The sequence below is a fragment of the Crocodylus siamensis genome, chromosome 11 (assembly GCF_052110815.1).
Source record: "Crocodylus siamensis isolate JL-2025a chromosome 11, ASM5211081v1, whole genome shotgun sequence".
Classification (NCBI taxonomy): Eukaryota; Metazoa; Chordata; order Crocodylia; family Crocodylidae; genus Crocodylus; species Crocodylus siamensis.
In genome coordinates this window covers 65,206,961-65,226,262 of record NC_143405.1, presented here as the reverse complement: position 1 = coordinate 65,226,262, position 19,302 = coordinate 65,206,961, and the positions used below count along the sequence as shown (strand labels likewise).

General features: G+C 43.4%; 1 protein-coding gene across 13 annotated transcripts in view; it reads right to left on the bottom strand.

The window, feature by feature from the left end:
* FHIT (fragile histidine triad diadenosine triphosphatase) overlaps nucleotides 1-19,302 on the bottom strand; it is a 772,226-nt gene that overhangs the window by 472,346 nt on the left and 280,578 nt on the right. For all 13 annotated transcript variants that reach the window (XM_090022431.1, XM_090022433.1, XM_090022426.1 and 10 more), the window contains one exon: nucleotides 10,391-10,515. In XM_090022431.1, coding sequence (XP_089878557.1) covers nucleotides 10,391-10,493 — 103 coding nt within the window. In that variant the 5' untranslated portion in view covers nucleotides 10,494-10,515. The remainder of the gene's footprint in view (nucleotides 1-10,390; nucleotides 10,516-19,302) is intronic.

Sequence of the window (19,302 nt, the reverse complement as noted above, 5' to 3'; positions counted from 1 at the left end):
ACTAGAACAGAAGATAATTGCTGGGGTAAAACTATTTTATGATTTATGAAGAGGATTTCTTCCTTTTTTTTTAAAAAAAAAAAGACATGAATGCCATTCATTTATTAATTCAAAAAAATAACATGCCCCCCCACACATACTCATTTTCATTTTATAACCAATCCCACGTTCTCTGATATCTCTTACATTCATTTGTGCTTCCCCTGAAACTTTGGGCATCTCCATGAATATGTTTTCTTCTTTATCTTAGAAAATGTGTCTAAGTTTTTTTTCTCTTAAATAAGCAATTTTCCTCACTGAGTATTTAAGCTTAGCTTCTCACTATGCTAAAACATTAACAGGGCCATTCTTTCTTCTTGGGGATCTTTCCACATCATTACGGCATGGGTCTTTGCTTAAAATCCAACTCCTATTTTGCCACTTGAATCCAAGGGTCCCATACACAATAGCATGGGGTGTATCCTGATGAACACTCCTCTGTGCAAGATCAAGGAGGATAAATGTGCCGAAAGGGGGGGTTCTGTAAACTATACTAGTGCGTGCATCGTGTACAAGCGTGCTAACCCTACGTGCAATTCACACAATTGTATCATGTTTCTAACAGGCATGCCACTTGCACATTTTAGCAGGGACTCTTAAGTTGGATGACAAAGCAACAGAAGGTGTAACAGGAGGAAGCCAAAGGTAGACTCCCTGAAATCGAACCGACGTATAACTAACCCCTCCAGTAAAATGTGTATATTCAGGTATTACACATTCCTGTTTCACTAGAAGAGTAGGGGCTCCAGACAGTACTTACTGAAACACTGAACAGATACTCCAGTGATGAGGATCGCTGCTTGCTTTGGTCTTAAAAAGGATTTGTGATTCGAACTCTCTCCTGCTTTTCCATAAGCTAATGAGGACTAAAAGTTCTGCCTACAGAGGAACATCCTTCAGCCACATACTCTCAGAGGCAGATGGAAGGAGAGCTCCCTTGAAATCCAGTGCAGATGAAAGGATCACAGGTAAAGCAGGTTTTAAACCTTTTACAAGTCCCAAATGCAGTAGAAAGAACAAGAGAACCAAAAGGGATTATTCAAAGTTGTTTTTAGCTGGCAGCCATCAGATTTGGCTAATGCAGGCAAGAACTTAGTTTTAAAGGCCCAAGCATGAATTATTATTGTTGTTGTTATTACAATTATTATTATTACTTGCATTGCTATTATTATTATAATTATTATCATCAAATTGCACAGGTCCATTATTAGAGATCTTACCAATGTGTCACACCAGGTCATGACATCTGCCGGTTGCAGAGAGCGGCAAGTAAAGCAACGTGCTCAGTGTCACTTTTCGGGACCATTTCTCTATTCCCAATGGAGGAAGTGCCACCCCTCCTCTCAGGTGCGAGCCTTGAAGGGCTCTGACGCTGTCAATTGAAGGTTACCTTCAGCAATGCAAGCAGTACCTTAACAATGGTATTTTCAAGCCAGCGCAAGCACATTTTTTATAAACACAAATCCACTGCATGTAGAATAGGGTTTTCACCAACGCAGTCACATCAGGATAATTATATTGGTGAAAATAATTAGTGCAGACAAGTCCTTATGAAATGCCCCCTTTGGACAAAGAGCCTCTTCAAATGCAGTTTTCTTTGCTGAGGCAGACATCATCATTCTGCTTGTATGTTGCAAACAAAATTGCTCCAGCCTTGAAATAATTAATTACCTTCCTTATCATCACTTGAATTTGGCATGCATCGCACTGAGCCATTGTTCCTTGGGCAGTTCAGAATTAAGCCTCTTCTCAGTTTCATATACAGATTTTCAGTCTCATGAGAAATTGCGGAACGTACAAACAAAATTGTAACTTACGGAGAACACCAAAAACCTTGGTCTGTAGCTGATTTCTCTCTCATTTATTCCGATTCCCAGAGGCCGTTTTACATACCTAATACAATTTTAATTGCTCTGCACCTATGCCTTGCTCCCCCTGCAATCTAAACGGCTTGGGAAGTCTATTTTCTGATCCTGTACAATTATCTTAGGATTTTCAGAAGTGCTCGGGGTGACCCTATGGGGTAGTCACGAAGCTGTGGGATTTTAGGAGCGCTCTGTGTGACCTGGCTCCTGGACCGGTTATTGTATGAACACAGCACGTGCTCACCGTCTGCGCATGTTAGGGTTGCCAACTCTGACTGAAGCTATCTCGGGAGATTTTTTTTCTCCCAACATGACGTAATGTCATTAATTGTACTGTTCAACCTGTTCACAACATCCATCTCCCAGGTTGCTTTCAGTCGTCACTGGGAGATCGATGCCAATTCCGGGAGACTCCTGGGCAATCCGGGAGGGTTGGCAACCCAGCGTATGATGGTTTCCATCGGGGTGTCCAACAGGCAGCCCGCACAGCTGCTCCGTCCAGCCTGCTGTAAAACGCAATGCCCTCTGGCCCCGCTGGACATGGCAATGGGTGGCAGGAGAGCAAGCAAGAGCTGGCACAGTCCTGGTCACCCCCCAACCACTCTGCCCGCCCGTGCTGCCCCAGCTCCAGCTCCAGCTCCTTGACTGCCAGCCCCTGCCAAGTACCACGGTAACATGTTCCAGCTTCCTCGGGTCCCGAGCCGGATCCAGCCCACAAGGAGCCTGGATCCAACCTGGAGCACCAGGTGAGTTTGACACCCCTGGTTTACACTAACACGAGCAGAAAGTCCTCGGTCAGCAAGAACTCAGAGGCTAAAAGAGGAGTCAGAAAGGGCAGGTAGTGGGATAACGGTGCTAGTTCCGCTAATGGCACTGACGTCAGTGGGGGGCAAACGAGGCCAGCATGCAGGACTACGTCCCGAGGCAGCGAGATGCAGCAGTGCTCATACTGCTTCTCCCCTGACCATATAAATTAACCCAGATTAATTCTGCAACTCAGATTCCAAGAAGAGGCCCTCTTCCCTTCCCCTGCAAAAAGCCAACAGAAAGTCAAGAAAACTGGAGTTTTAATGTTATGGGCCAGAGCAAAGTCAATAGCGTAAGTAACCACTCACCGATGGAAGCAAGGGATTCCCAACCCAGTGCTAAGAAGTGCAATAATTCTTCCTATTATATTATTTAAAGATAATTATATGCATACATGTAGCACGACCTTGCTTTATATTCAGAGGCAATACACAAAAATTATGTGGGCTATTTAATTATTAAAAATGCATTACAAGAATCCTCTCACTTTATATAGCCCTCTTGAAAGTAAGATATCAAAGACACTGAGGACAGCGTATCCAAGCAGTTCTGTTTCATTATCCAGGTACAGTCTGAAGTAATCTACTGCTTGAAAATTATTTTAAAAGGAAATAGATTTTAAGAGTGTTTGTTGAAATAAAAAAGGAACAACCCCTCTTTAATAAAATCTTTGCTTCTAAAATAACATGCACCTTGAGGGGTCTGTTTTCCTGATCAAGCATTGCACATTATGACCATGTCTCACTGCAACATCTGTAGTCACACTTCAGGGGTGCCCAAGCACAACATGCAGTTCTTTTTCAAAAGCTTATTTTGACTCGTTTGCATCTTGCCTTCAAAGAGCAGTGACAAATTCACGGCTCTGCAAGTTATTACAGCACATTTTGGGAAATAGAGTTAACAGGTTTCTCAATACAAGCTCTAAAAAAAGTATTTTAAAAATTAAGCTCTTATGGAGAAGCTGACATAATATGTCATCACATCTAACAGGAAAGCAAGAGACTGGTTTGCCCAACTTTATTTGCATAAGAGGATCTGCAAAGCTACACGCTAAGCCTCCTTCAAACCCACCTTTCCTGGTCCTTTGTTCTGAGATGACTACAAAAAACTTGACAGTGGTTAAGCTACAAGCACCCTGGGACCATCATCTACCAGGCTAGCCAGCCTGGTCCCGTTGTTTCCTCGTCTTTTCTCAGATGTCTGCATCCCCCCTGGTGTCTTAAGCTTACATTTTAAACTTTTGGGAAAAGGGACAAGAGCAATGCAGAAGTCTCAAACATGCATTCAAAGTTGCTGCATTCACAGCTTTCTTATTGGGGTTGATTTCTAATGTATTAGATTACACATTCAGTGGCAGAAAGCGTACACACGCACAACCAGAAGTCCGGTCTACTTTATAGCATTATGTAAGTGTAAATATGTATACTCTCCAAAATAATTGCATTTGATTTTCAACAGTTCACAGTTTTACAGCAAATACTTAAGCTAATTTTATTTAGACTAAATTTATATTAGACAAGTTCAAACTTTGTCATAAATATTTCAAATTAATCCAGACATGACCCCATTTTGTTTCTGTGGGGTTTTTTGTTTGTTTGTTTGGTTGGTTTTTTTTTTGTAATTCTGATGCCTATGTGCCAGGCAGAAGCTAACCAATCCAAAAAGCAGCATTGTGACTTTTGGAAAAAATAGTAGAAAATCAAAAATTCCTTATTTTTCATCAAAACATGGGTTGTAATCCTACTTATCATTTCATGAATGATATACCAAGCTCAATGGCATTTTTATTTAAATTTGAATGCAGGCTTGTACTAGTTAGGAGCCAACGAATTTAAGGCTATTCCACATTAAAAATTTGACTGACCAAAAAAAAATTTTTTTTTTGCAGAACACTTTTTCATCAAAAAGCAATTTTTTTCAAAATCTACACATTTAATGGATTGTGTCACTATTGTCTAACTGAGTGTATTTCTCGGTTTGCTGACTTCTTTTGATTAAAATACGTATCATATCAATTATTAATTTAACATTATATATTTTGTATTTTCATTTCTGGAGGTTAAAATCAAAATAAAGGTAAAAAGAGTCAAATATTTCACCTTATTGAAATTACGAGTTTTCATCAAAACAAAGCATTGACATTAAAACAAATCAATTCAACTTTACTGAAAACAAATATTTCCATGGTCTTAAATCAATACTTTTTGTAGGGGGAAAAAAAAAATCACAATCTCAGGGTTTTTCTGATTTTTTCCCCTTGAGTGTCAATTTTCCATTAACTAGAAATCCCAAATTTCCAACCAACACTACTAAAAAGGCTATTTAGTCATTAACATTAGGGATGCCTGAATTGTTCTAGATTTATTAAAGCTGTCTACATCTCCATCCAAAAATACAGCCATATCCAGGCAGAATCTCTTTGCCAGCCTGGAAGAGTTTGGATGACTTTTCTTGTGATTTTTTGAGCTCTGCCTATGTCGCTACCCTCTCTTTTTCTGATCAGAAGAGGGGACCCGCAGTAAAGTGATGGAGGCTTTTCATCTACAGCTTCTTATTCACTCAGAAGCAGAACCAGAAATCCCATGAATGTGTCTTCTTTCAGGAGTGATTTGTCATCCTATCTTGCAAACCAGTTAAGTTTGCATATTCTGCTGGCTTGTGTAAGCGTTCAGGCATCTGGGGTTTATGTGGCCTGACCCTTTATCTCCCTGGAGATGTGCCCGGCATTAATTAGTTCCACCAAAATGCCCAGTACAGCAGTGGCAGCATCATTCAGATGATGAATCTCTGTACTAAAATCAAATCGTAGCCCCATGCTAAGTCCAAGCTGCTGGGCTTGGAACAGAAGTTCCCTGCGGAGCCGAGGTGAAGTCTTAGTTCGGCTGAAACACAGAGACACGTGAGAACCACGTCAGCCTCCAGACAGCAGAAATGCCCACTGCACAATGACAATTCAATAATCTGGACCCCACTGAAAGGCCATGATGCTAAACACAGAATACAGCATGTAAAGTAAAGCAATTTGCAGGGGGGGGGGGCGTTGCTTGTTTGTTTGTTTGTACATACTATATTCTATCCTTAGCATTAATGTGTCTTTCAGTTGAATAATATGAACCGCATTGAATGATATGAACCTTCAAAGGTGATCAATTAGCTGCAGCCCAGCATGCACCGCAATGTCCAGGAGGTGCTGACGACCTCCAGATGTGATCCCAGAGCAGCCTGCCTCCACAGCCATGGGGACATCTGCTTCAACTAACCTTTTCTTTCTTTACAATCATGGGCAGAGAGAGTTACAATCGCTCTCTGCCCATGACCTGTCCAGAGCAATGAACAACTGGACCATTAACTCCAGGTGGAAATCAAGCGACCAGGAAACACCAGATGCATCAGACTTGCATTGCACAGCTTCCGACAATCAGGCATACCATTTGCTGAAATTCTAGGGAAAAGACCTGTAGAGTCCAGATCAGCTGCATATATTTGGAGCAGTCAAATTGCAGCATATCTCTGGATGCCGAAAACTTTTCTTTACAATAAACACTGGCTGAAAAGTCTTATAAAAGACCTATTCTAATTTTATATGTGCGCACACACATGCACATAGATGCACACTTTTTTGGGGTGTAAAGGTCAGCGTGTCCTCAATGAATTGCTTCACACTGATAGCACTGAGCATATTGTTCCATGTTGGAAAGCCTGCTCCTTTTAATAACCAATTCAATAAAGTGCTGAAAAATGCTTTGTGTAATATAGTATTGCCATAGAACTGATGTTTGTCTCTGTCATTACATACTGCATTCAATCAATTTACAAATGTTGCTGTGTTCCTTTTATGCTAGCACTCCTTATGGCATCCTGAACAGATATCCAAAGATCAATACTTTCTCTGCTGAAAACAATAGGACATAACAAATGAATAATTTTATTTACAATAAAAGTCCTAGTCCCCAAATGGATTCCACTAATGTTCGAATTCATTTTTCATGCTTAACACAAGATGAAAGCAAAGAGCACAGTACAATGAAATGAGAAGCCACAGCAACAACAACAAAAAGTTGATTTAAATTTACTGAAGATGTGAGCAAACTGTGTTACAGGGATGGTAAAACTTCAAAGAAAGTGGCAGTACCCCTTCAGAATATTTGTATCGGTAAAACGGTACAACAGAAAATGCCTGCTGCTAATGAGCAGGTGGATTTAATTAACAAAAGAATTGTGTGAGCTTCTAAACTATGGTATCAGTGAGCATCTGAATTAAATAAACTGAGAACAAATAAAAAAACAGGCTTGGTTCTTACGAAGTGTTGCACACTTTAAATGCTGCGTGTGCATTTATTTCCCTGACCATCGAAACATCCCAACGCTGTTCTTGCACTTCAATTCCCACACATCCTCTAAACACTGTGGATTACAAAAGATGATTTAAACTGAGACCCATTAAGCATATCTCTAGAGCAGCAAAGCCTTCCTTTTACCTTTCTCCCCTCTTTTCCACAGGTTAATGTTATGATGGTACTCATTTCAATTAAAGAACAGGGCTGATAATCTATACAGGTTTGCAGACTTGCTTCTGGGTCTCTGCCATGGCCTGTGTTTGCCATTGGACTTAGGCATACACCATCCTCTGAGACCCTAGAAACTGGATCTCCAAAGAGCATCCCAACAGCTTGCGATTTCACCTGGGGGGCTGTGCAAATCTCTTCTTTCTTACTGAGCTCTTGGGAAGTACAAGATCCCACTTAATGTTGATGCACAGGCGCTGTATGACCATCCCCAGCAGGCAGTATTAAGACCCATTCACACCAACAATAAAGAACAAGGGGATGTTCACAAGAGATGAGGAAGGTGTCTAGTTGAGAAAGCAGAGGACACAGGAAGCCCTGGCTTCCTCTTGCAACCTTGTTCATGGGTAAGATGCATGTGTATTCCCCTGGTGTTTGAGAAGGCTGAAGTGCCAGAGAAGCTGGGGAATGGGTGCAGTATTGGCTCTACCCAGCTCAACATGGGCCAGAGACCGAGTCGCATGGGTTGTGGAAAATACATGGCACCCTTTAACATGCTATAGCACAGGAATGGCGTGCAAGCTGCTAACAAAGTGAGGGCGCCATGGCCCTTTATTTCCTCACCCACAAAAAGGCTTAGAAGTAGGTTACAGACCTCAAGATAAAGTTACCTACGGCAGTTTGGGCAGTAGGACATCATTGTTTTAGACCCAGTTTTCCTGGCCCAATACCACAGTGTTGGGAAGAACCTACAAAAGTAGTCACTCCCTTTCAAAGGGAATTATGAGACAAATGCATTCAAGTCCCCGAGTTGCCGAAGCCTCACAAAAGTTGGGGAAACCAAGGAAGCATACTCCTCCCGGGATCAACCCAAGGTAGACCATAGCTTTTTTTTTTAGGGATATCAGCAGTGGGTGGGACATCTTTTTATTTATGAACTGGGCAAAAACCATGTGGAGTGGCTGAGATGCAAATACTGAACTCCATTTTCACAGAAACACTTCTCAGAGCACACTGTATTTTAAGAACAATTACAGCAAATTCAAGACTCCCATCCTATGTTCCTTTTAAAGATGGAATTTCAACCTTACAAGTTAATTAAAGCCACCACCTGGAGTGAGCTGGCTTTCAAACTGATTTCCTTTGTCTCTCTAATTCACATGCATTAATATTTTATTTTCTACTGAAAAAACAAAAATGAAAAGGAATGTCGTAAGTGTGCCAAAGACAAGGCAGATAAAATTATTGCAATAAAGCAAAGAAAATACACTTGTTACTGCCAGGTCTTGAGATGAATGCTGCATTATACAGGCATTTTATGGACTTAAAACTGCAAATTGCTCTACTTTACATACTGTATTCTATCCTTAGCATCATGAACTTTTCCTGGGTTTTTTTATTATTATAATGAGAGTGAGAAAGGGCTGGGTTTTTGTTTTTATTACCTGAACATTTGTTCAACAGAAAACAAAGACTATATTATATATTACACCACATGAGCCATTAAAACAATGTGCCACTATAAAATGTGCTGCAAAACTCATTATGGGGCAACTAAGCTAAACCTGAGCAAGTACATGCATCTGCCAAACAGAAAGTAGTAACTATACAACTAAAGTTTATAGATCTTTAATTATTTAAGATGGAAAGAAGCTTGTAATAATTAAGTTTTATAGGCTTCTTAAACCTTTACTTCTAGATTCCCCAGAAAACTTTAAAATAAATATTTTTCATCTTTTTTATTTAACCATCAAATGCAATACTTCAGTTTGCTGGTTAATTGACGAAGTCATCTATCATGGTTTTAATACTTCAGCATACAGTAACTATAAATCTTAATTACAATCACCTGGGACAATCCATATACCATCCTGTGTATCTAGGTATGGGCTGGATCCACGTTTCACAAAGTGGCTGAAGCAACATTTTCATTCGAATCGGAGAGAGCACATATGTTACTTTATATGGGATTGCTGAGTATTAAAAATAACAAGAACTTCTCACTTAATACTTTGTAATGCTGTTATACTACGGGCAATATATTTGTGCAGTTTTTATAAACTCTTATAGCTTTTTATATTTTGCCATAAAACCTTAATGAATACCCAGCACTCAAAAAAGGCATACGAGGAAGATTATTTTATTTAAAGGGGAATTTTACTCAGTGGGGTGGGGGAGGAAGGCTGGAGAGGAATTAACTCTCCAATACTAAAGCACGCAGGCTATCGGATCCTCCAAGTACATTGGGAACACTTTGACATTAAAAAAAAAAATTAAATAAATAATGGTGTGCGATTCACTAACCATTATCAACATTCAGATGGGTTTTCAAAAACATCCAGCCACCGCCTAGCTCTGTTCCCATAACCCTATTACTGATGACTCCCATGCAAAGGGCATGGACAAGTGCCAAGCACTTTGGAAAACCCTACTCTTAATTTACAATAGATTAAGCCAAGTTGCGCACAGAACTGTGCACCCATGAAGCGCTGAGCATCTGCCTCCTAAACTCTGCATGGAAGCAACGTGTGAAGTCTCCCACGCAACAGTACAATTCCCAGTGCATCTCCATGGATAGTGGGTCTTGCATTCAACCCTGGATCTAATTTTTCTCCGCAAGTGTGCATGCTTATGGAGGTGGTCTACTTAATTCCTTCCTATCCAAAATGCATAGAAGCAAGACATGTTGCTTGGAAAACAATGCATCTTTTAAATAGTCACCCGAACAGACTTTACCACCATTTGACAAATATGGTACATTTAAACTCAAGGAAAATACGTCGAAAATGCTCTGTAAAGCGTTTCCTTGCACCTAAAAATAAGTGACAGTACTAACCACGGGGAAATAGGATGTGTTATTCAGCATAATGTGGAATTTAAACAGTACCATCTCAGAATCACTTTAAAGTCCTTTTAGAAGCACCTGTTTATTTATACATCTTCTGTAGTGAAAAGGTCAGTAGAAAATTCACCTCTAAGGTCATGGTTGCTAGGCAACCGGTTTCAGAAGTTCTGCAACACTGATCAAGCATATTACGTTCCACCGCCTGATTTCAGAATAAATATGAGTAACAACTTACCCCGTCTTCGGAGTCAGCCGAGCTTCCCCTACTCGTTGAGAGGACGTCGGGACACCGTAACGCATCCGTTTCGGCAGCTTTTATCAAAGGATACGTCCCGGGACCACTGGCTTCCTGTTTACGAGAGCGAAGGACAATTCGGTCTTCAGAAACACAACGGAGGGCTTGATGAGGTGTTGTCCAAACCGGAACGACATGATCGACGTTGGTCGTCGGGGCCTGCAAGAGATGATGCAGACGGTTAGGGAATTTGCGCTGCGTTATTTTCAGAGAAAGATCCTCCGAGTGAAATCATGACACAACTGGATGAGGAACGAGCAACGCCCTTTGAGCCCGCCGAGGCTCCTTGCACTTCCTTCCCCACCTCTTTTTTAATGGAGGACTTCCATGTTCGCAGCTTTTCCTGATCAGATTTTCCAGAAATACCCCATTCTTTAAAAAAAAGAAAAGAAAGAAAAAAAGGAAAAAAGAAGGAAAAAGGGAAAAAAAGCATGGTTCCAAACGCATTCATTATTTTTGTTAACTTTTCATTATTAACCACTTAGCTTCATTCCTTTAGCCAGGACACAAAGTCATATCTGGGTTCTGTCAGTCTCCCTCTCCATGATCATAAAATCTTTTGATTTATTTTACTATTTTTGTACAATATATGGTTGTACAAAAGCTTAAGTAGTATCCAGCCAAGCCCTCGATCACAATTTATATTAATACATACAAGGTTTAATAGAATAAAGTAACTACCTTTCCCAGATCAGAAAAAGCAGAAAGTGTGCCATGGAAGAAATAAAGTCAGAATTAAATACACAAAAAAAATTAACTGTTTGCTTTCAGTCCCGTTTTTGATGGCTGATGAAAACAGATCTAACATAAAAGCAATCTGCAGTATGCCTCAAGCAAATAAAGGAAGCCACTTCCAGTTATCCTCACTTCTTGTCGGGACAAATAAAGACTTCCTCTCCAAGTCACAGACTTAGCAGGCTCCAGCTTGTGCCATCAAGACTGAGATTTCTGGAGTATTTATCCAGTCAGAGTTAACCAAGGTGCTACAGGGAAAAGATGAAGCAATGAACACCAGAGGGAAGGCCACAATGTGGTAATACTTAAAACCAATCCCAAACAATACAATAATGTGACTCTGATCCAAGCGGTAGGTCAAAATCAGTCTCGGAGGTGGTTCCAGTTAGGCGCATGGAGCCAGATGCTCGCATATTAAACAGGGCAGCAAGAAACAATGCTTGTAAGGTCCCATTTCCCTGAATGCAGCAGAAATCAGGCAACAGGAGACGGTTCGTTTCACTCCTGGTTCGAGCCTCCTACTTCTGTCAACATCTAGTCTAAGACCACTGCTCATCTTGCTTGAAAATCCTACCTCCTTGCTGCCTGCTCTGTCCTTTCCAAGTCAACCAGTTTCACATAACACAAAGGCCAAAGAAACCTTCCACCCGCATCTTGCAAATGCATTTATATAGGGACACGATTAGCAACCGCTAAACAGCAGAGCATATCTGATATCCCAACCTCTCCAGAGCTTAGGGGCTTGAGCAGGGCTCCAAGACAGTCACCGGGCTCCACTCAGGATTCACAGCTTGAAACCCCTCCTGAGGGTAGGTGCCAACAAGCACCCTTTGAAAGGCCTGAGCAACAATCCTTCTTTTTGAAAAACAGCTAGAGGATTTGCTGGAGCAGTGCGGTGGTTAAAACACACAGGGAGCGAGTGAACAGGCATCTCCAAGAAAGTACTTTCATCCTTTCGCTTCATCTACTGATGGAGCAAAGAGTGCCGCACTCCTGAGCTGGGCCCTGCAGGCTAGAGATCGGGGTCCAGGTCTTGGGATAGCTCTTTTTGCCATCTGAGCCTTACTGCCCACCATCATTTCTTCCATTAGGTTTATGGCAGATTCAGACTCCCAAAAGATGTCTCTCTTGCAGTTATAACAAATCCAGAACTTGACCAAGTTTAAAAAAAAAAACAACAAAAAAACCCAATCTGTTCTAGTAGCTTAAGAGCCTGAGTATATTAAGAGGCCCTTTTTTTGTTGTGCTGCTGGGCTCTTTTCCGTGAAAAATAATTATTATTATGGCCTTCAACTAGTAAACTCTATTTCTTTTTAGCAGCTATCAGCAAATCGTTAGTGTTGATTTTAATTGGGTGGGTTTATCATCCTGATTAAAATACACAAGGATGTTTTAAGGCGGTCTAATCAGAGGCGCAGCCTGCGCTCTTTACCTAAGCAAATATTTCCGACCAAGAGGCGAAACCTGCCCCGTGCAAGTGTAGAATAAGCCACCCTGCCCTCTGGTGATGGCACTGCAACCTCATGACTTAATTAACAAACAAATGCAGCAGACATCCCTAACAACAAAATGGCTTTTTTTACATTTTTTAAATGGAATCATGGACTGCCGACTGCCTGACCCGGAGGGACCACCATCTACCTATGAATAAGGCTTAATTTATCATAGTTATGGGCTTCTGTTAGGTTAGCATAAGCCCTACAATGCCAGAATGGCAAAAAATTGGCCATTGCCACAAGTGGCAGATGCCAACGTGTCAAGTCACGGCTACCTGTAAAAGGAAAGGACAAGTTTAGCTGTGCCCGTGGTACAAAGCAGAAGATATTAGCAGTTGACCCTGGCCTGTTTAGACTCTCTCCAGGTCAGGTCCTTTTGCTCCACTTTTCCATATGCAGGACTTCACCACCGGTCCACGCCAGCCACTCTGACTGTCCCACTCAACCTCCCAAAATCCCCAACCTGGCTTTGCTTCCTCTTTTCACCTTCTTTAGGCTCAAGCATTTCTGATCCTCATGCCTGAAGCTTCGGACAGCTCTCGCTCCTGCCTTCACTTCCATGCCCATTTCCTACTACTCGTCAACTGTTCCTTATGCTACTTCCAAATGGGGCTGTGGCCTCCTGTTCACCTTGTAGCTCCTATGCCATGGACACCTTCATTCTCCTCGTATGCCAAATGACCTTCATCTTATTTTAAAATATCATTTTAAATCTGTTCCTCCCCAACATGGCCTCACAACAGTGATCAAATGCAGAAAAAAATGCCAGTACTCGCACCTCTCCAAAAGGGACACGTAGAGGCCCAAATCAGCATGAAACCCCCAAGTGCCATTGACTGAACAACATATGCCAGTTCCTGCCCCAAAAGGCTTACAACCTAAAAAACTGGAACAAACAGATGGGCAGGTAACAGGGGAGGAAAGGACAGATGTGGTAAATGAAGCCAGGTGCTTCTGGTGGTGACGAAGGAAGTTTGTTAATCCCTGCAGCATGAAGGTAAATACCTACTTTTCAAAGTAAAATCAGAAAAGCAATAATTGAACCCAAATGTCAAAAAAAGCTCAGTGGTCTGCAAGGACTATTAAGTAATGTGGATTAAAAACACAGAAGTCAGGGAAGCAAAGAATCAGAAAGTCTAGCAATGCACCAGCAGGACAGGAGACAGCATTTGCTGCCATAGTCAGAGATAATAAACAGTTCCAGTGCAAGGTTAATGACCTTGGAAATAAAGCCTGGATCCCATGCTTCAATAACTGGAACTCCCAGGAAGCAGAAAACCGATGACCTGGTGCTTTTTATTCTATCTAGCTGAATTACAGGGGGGAGGGGGTCTGTAGTACCTATAGGTCTCTCCTGTCTAATGGTGGCTTTGAGACTTGCTGTGAAAAATAATCAAATCCCACTCTGGAGTGTACAGTAATAGTGTGCTGCCAAATTCCTCAAGTTACAAAAGGAAGCAGATTTTCAGAATAGCAAGAAATAAGGCTGGCCTTGTGGGCTGCTTGATTCACAGAGGGTACAGTCATCCTACACACCGACCGCCCCAAACAAAACACTTCTGCACAAGTGGAAACACTACAGCAGGGAGTGGATTTGGGAAGGACCAGGTTAAATGAGGCATGAGAAGAGTTCAACAGCATCTAAAGAGTCCATTTTTTAATGGAGCTGCTAGCCATGTATGGTTTTCTCCGTTAAAGGTTTAAATTTTGCATATCGGATGGAAAGCCCTTCATAAAACGGCAGGGGGGTTCCCTCCAAGGGTTTTGAATCTCACTTAGACTAATGCATGAGTTATGCAAAGCCTGGGGGGACTTAGCCATGTCAGGTGCTGCCAACGAAGACTGCCTGGCACCTTGCAGAGTAGAAACCCCTGGTACTATATGGTTCGCTGTGGGAAGCATGGAGTGGCTAGGCTGCAGCTAGCATCCCGAAAGGGAACTCCCACTGGTGGCTGTCGGGCCACATGTACTGGCCCAGCACAGACACCGTGGTAAAAAGGACGAAGCATGCTCCCCCCTCCTCCTACCTGTTGCACGTGATCAGAAAGCGGGACCCCGGCCCTATCCCCTCTCCCACCACAGGGAGTTTAAGACCACAGGGCAAGCAGCCAGCATTCTCCGCCAGGACGGTGCAGGGTCCATGAGCTGGTGGAAGAAGGCTCCTCACCACTGCCTGCACCCCGCCAGAGGCTGGCCACGCTGTCCCTCTTTCTGTTCGTATTCAATATGAGCTGCGTGATGCTCTTGTCTCTGCTTATATGCAGCCATCACACTGAATGCAAAATCATACCTTCTCTCTCTGTCCTTCAGGGCAACTTCGTAAATGAGAATTTTCATCTCCGCTGAAAAGACATCGAGCTTAACAAACTCAATACATTCACTACAGTAAACAGACACAGCACTGCCAGGGATGGGATCTGGCTCTCCACAGGTCCATTTCCAGCAGGCCACGTCAAGGCTGTTTCATATTTTTATTTGCGAGAGAGCGCATTTTGCAGAACAACTTGGAGGACTGTTGTCTCCCCACAAGCAGAGGAAACTGTTTTTTTTTTTCTTGAGAGACAGATTTCATAATAAATGAGCTACCAGATTAAAAGAACATGAAGATGCCATGCACTCAAGGTATGACCACCATGAGGTATCCTTATGCTTGTTTCTCTACCGCTTCATACGCTGGATCATGTTGGTTGAAAATCCAGGAAGACTACATACAACCCAAAGTATTCTACGCAGGGGTCTCGGATACCAACGGAGAATTATGCAAAGGTACCTCTCAGGTGCACACGCAGTACTGTGCTCACACAAGCTGGGACATCGCGCTCTCCAGAAGAGGTTGGTGTCTACTGGCCAAAATCCATATTTCACATACGTTATTTTCACACGCGGGCCTGTACACAGGGGTATGGCATGACTAAGAATGAATACAGCAGAATGAATTCCTAAAAACTTTAGCAGATGTTGTTGCTTTGTTTTTTTGTTTTTTAACCAAATATACAGATTGTCTTTCCTTCCCTGCATAATAACCACTCTTCTTGCTATTCTATATTGTCTTCTAAATTTACAAAAAGAATTACTGGAACTGTCTTTACAAGCAACGCCAAATATTTATGCACCTTGTTTTCTGTGCTTGCAAGAAAAGCTTGCGATTTTCAGTATACAAGTACCATGCCTTTCCGTGTGTTTCTGCAATACATGGTCTTTTCTCTGCTCACTATATACTGCACAGCTAAAAGAAATGTGCCGTATCAAACGTGTCATGGGTGGAATTTAGGAGATTGCAGTGGCAAGGCAAGATACTGAACGAGCCAGAGAGCACTGGAGCAGGTAACCATTTGGCAAGCTGTTAGGAGGGAGATTTCAGGTGACTGGAAACCTAATTGCTAGAATGACTCGTAATAGACTTGTAGAAATCTCTATCGGACACAGGCATGCATGCAAATGATGATAGGCAAGTAGAGCACGCGCCAAGTTTCCCAGCTCACCAGAACCTGCTCACTGCCTGCCTGCTTCTCTCCGAGGATTTCAACTTATTATGGGGTAAGGTCACTGCCTATTATTAACAAAACCTAAACATAATTAGGTAAAAAAGAAGTTTCTTCTTAATTGTAGTAGTCTTTTCTAGTTGTAGTAGTAAGGAGGAAAATTACGTGGGAAGCGGAACACGAGAAGGGGAAAGAGAGGCAGTTCTAATAAAAAAAGATTTTGGTCTAATTTAACAGGGTTACTATTCTATCTGTGAGAAATGTATTTACTTTTCTATGTGCTGAATTTAACACACACATAAATGACATTGCTTATTTTATCTCCCCAGTTTTCTTAAGTAAATATCCTTCAAATTGTATTTCTGTATTTGAGAGTAGGAGAGGTGGAAAACATTAGTAATGTGGTGTAAAGAGGGCAAACATAACAAACGGACCTAATTTATAGCAAAGAAATGTCTCAAACTCGCAGGACACTTTTTTCCTGAAAAATCTTAAATTCGGATTCGCAGTGAAGTTCATCAAATATGGAGATACCAAGTTGCACTATTAAAAAAAGTTGTTATGCTGAGATACTTAAGAATATATGTTGTCACCTAGTGATGTATCCAAAAAGCAAATTCTCTGTAGCCGTCTCTCACCTTCTCTCACCGGAAGTAGTTTTTCTTGTTCATAAAATCTGTGTACTGTCAAGGTGTCCAAATCCAGATCTCTCCCCTCCTGCCCTGGTGCACACACAATTTGTTTTAGGTTTATTTTTGTTTTTAAAAAAATACATAAAGAAGAAAATCCTCAGATCTACTTGGGCCAAGTACCCACTTGGAAGCCAAGATTTTTGAATGGAAGCACAGCCTAGCTCCAGCACCCCTATTCAGAGAGGAGATGCACCCAGGATAACAATGAGTATATTGATCTGACCCTCACACACTGGCTGTCAATGGCAGGCAACCATGAGTCAACCCTCCTGCGATACGGGTCGGATTCCTTAGCCTCCAATATCCCATGCTGCCACTCTACCACAACAAGGAAGCATAACGGCAGCTTGCTTTAAAAAATAATTAAGGACGCAAAAATCTTTGTCTTGCAACAACAGCTTTTATTTTTGTAAGGTTATCTCCACTTTAAGTAAAACGAGATATATATATCTCAATATCTATAGATAGATAGATATAGATATCTATATCTATCAATAGATAGATGGGGGGGTGGAGAAAGAGAGAGACAAGGTTCTTTGGGTAAATCCAGTATCTTTTATTAGACCAACTCAGTTGGACAAATTGCTCTTTGCAAGCTTTCGGGTACAAGTACCCTTTGTCAGGCTGAAGAAGCATCTGCAGTTGGTTTGTGCTCTTCCTGGAGTGTGTATACACACGCATACACACACCCACAAGATAACCAAGGCCCCCCATGCCCCCTCCCATGATCCTATAATGACAGTTATAAGTTAGTCATGGTAATGCTGGTGTCGCAGGGCGGGGACCCAGGAGCGGCCGTGATCCCTCCTGGCGCCCCCACCGTGCCAGGTTGCCTGTCTGGCACCCTCGTTCTCGCCCGCCACGACTTTGATGGTTCTATAATATTAATGGGAGGCTGCCTTTAATTGGCCCCTTGGACCTGGTGCTCTTGCCCTTCAGGTCCCTGCTCTCTACAAATAGGTTCTGGTGCCCCAACCCTGTGGGCGTCGCGTGGCTCCTTCCACCCCACTACCACGCCCCGAGCCTCTCAGGCGTTCTGGATGTTACTGCGTCTATCCTCTTCCTTAGTGGCCCTCTGACCATATGCTTACCCTCACCGGGCTCTCTAGTCTGGTACTTGCCCTCTCCCGGGGCCTCTCTGTGTACGCGTCCCCCTCCTGGGGCCTCTCACTAAGCTCGCCCCTTCTGGGGCTTCTCGATAAAGTCCGCCCCCCTTTCTGGGGCCTCTCAATAGGTTCGCCCCCTTTCTGGGGACCCTCCCGTACAGGCAGTGCCCCACTGGGGCCTGTCTCCCCGCGCTCACGCCCACACTGGGGTCTAACTCCACGTGATTCTGCAAGTTACTCACACTGGGGCCTCGTTTTCTGCATTTCCCACGGACGGGGCTCAGGTGGCCGTAGCCGTGCCTGGCCCCCTGACCCTCCTTCTGGGTCTTACACCCGACTCGGGCTCCTCCTCATCAGGCTCAGGTGGCCTCCGCCTTATCTGGCCTTCCAGACCCCTTCTACGGGACTGGGGTCAGTGTCCCCTGAACGTTGTACCCCACGGGGTTTCTTGCTTGCACATCCCTCCCTGGGGCTCCTACTCGCGCCCCCCGCCCGCACTCGGGCCTGTGCTCACGCTTCTTGCGCTCGGGACTCAGGCGGCCTCGGCCTTACCTGGCCCCAGACCCCTTCCTCGGGTCATACGCCCCACTGGGCTTCTCCGACTACCGCCCACACGGGGCTGGGGTCAAGACCCCAAACACAGTGCCACCCCAGCGCCAACTGCTGTGCCTTCTCTGGCACCCAATTGGTTTGCCCTCCCAGAGCACCAGGAACCCCACACTACTGGGGAGCTCCCCTGAGGCCTCCTCCAACCCCTACAGCTTCACCCGGTCCTCCGGTATTACACAAACGACCACACCGAAAACATAAAGCCATGAGCCAACCGGCTGTAACCCAAAATAAGCCTCCTGGCTATAACGTCAATTCCCAGCCAACCTGGCCCTCTTTCAATACCTCCCTGTCGGGGTTCTCTCCACCCCGTATCATCATACCAACGCTCAGGCGGTCAGGTTGTTCTGCTCTGCAGCAGGGCTCCTGCTGCTTAGGCTGCCAGAGGGGAACTGACTTCTGGTCTCAGCCTGACTGCTTATAAAGGCCAGGCCCTGCCCCCTTCTGGTCACCTGACCAAGTTGGTTGCCCCAGCAACCCTCACCTGCGCTGCCCTGAAGATTGGCAGCTGGGCCCTTATTACTATTACCAGTAGCGAGCACCCTAGTGCTCTGCTACAGCTGGAAACCTGTGACAACTTTGATGCACTTGACACTGTCCAATGAAAGAATATATAGGACCATGGGAAATGTAGAAGAGTAGGTGTATTAGATCTGCACACCACAAGTCCCAGGATGCAATGCTTCATCACAACACACACTTGGGATGGTCAATGTTCTGCTGGTGTAGATGTGCAGCAAAGATGCGTGCTGTGGCTACTTTCCCTTGAGTGTCACGCCCTTCAAACCCTCCGTCCCAACACACACAGCTCTCTCATGTGAATTTA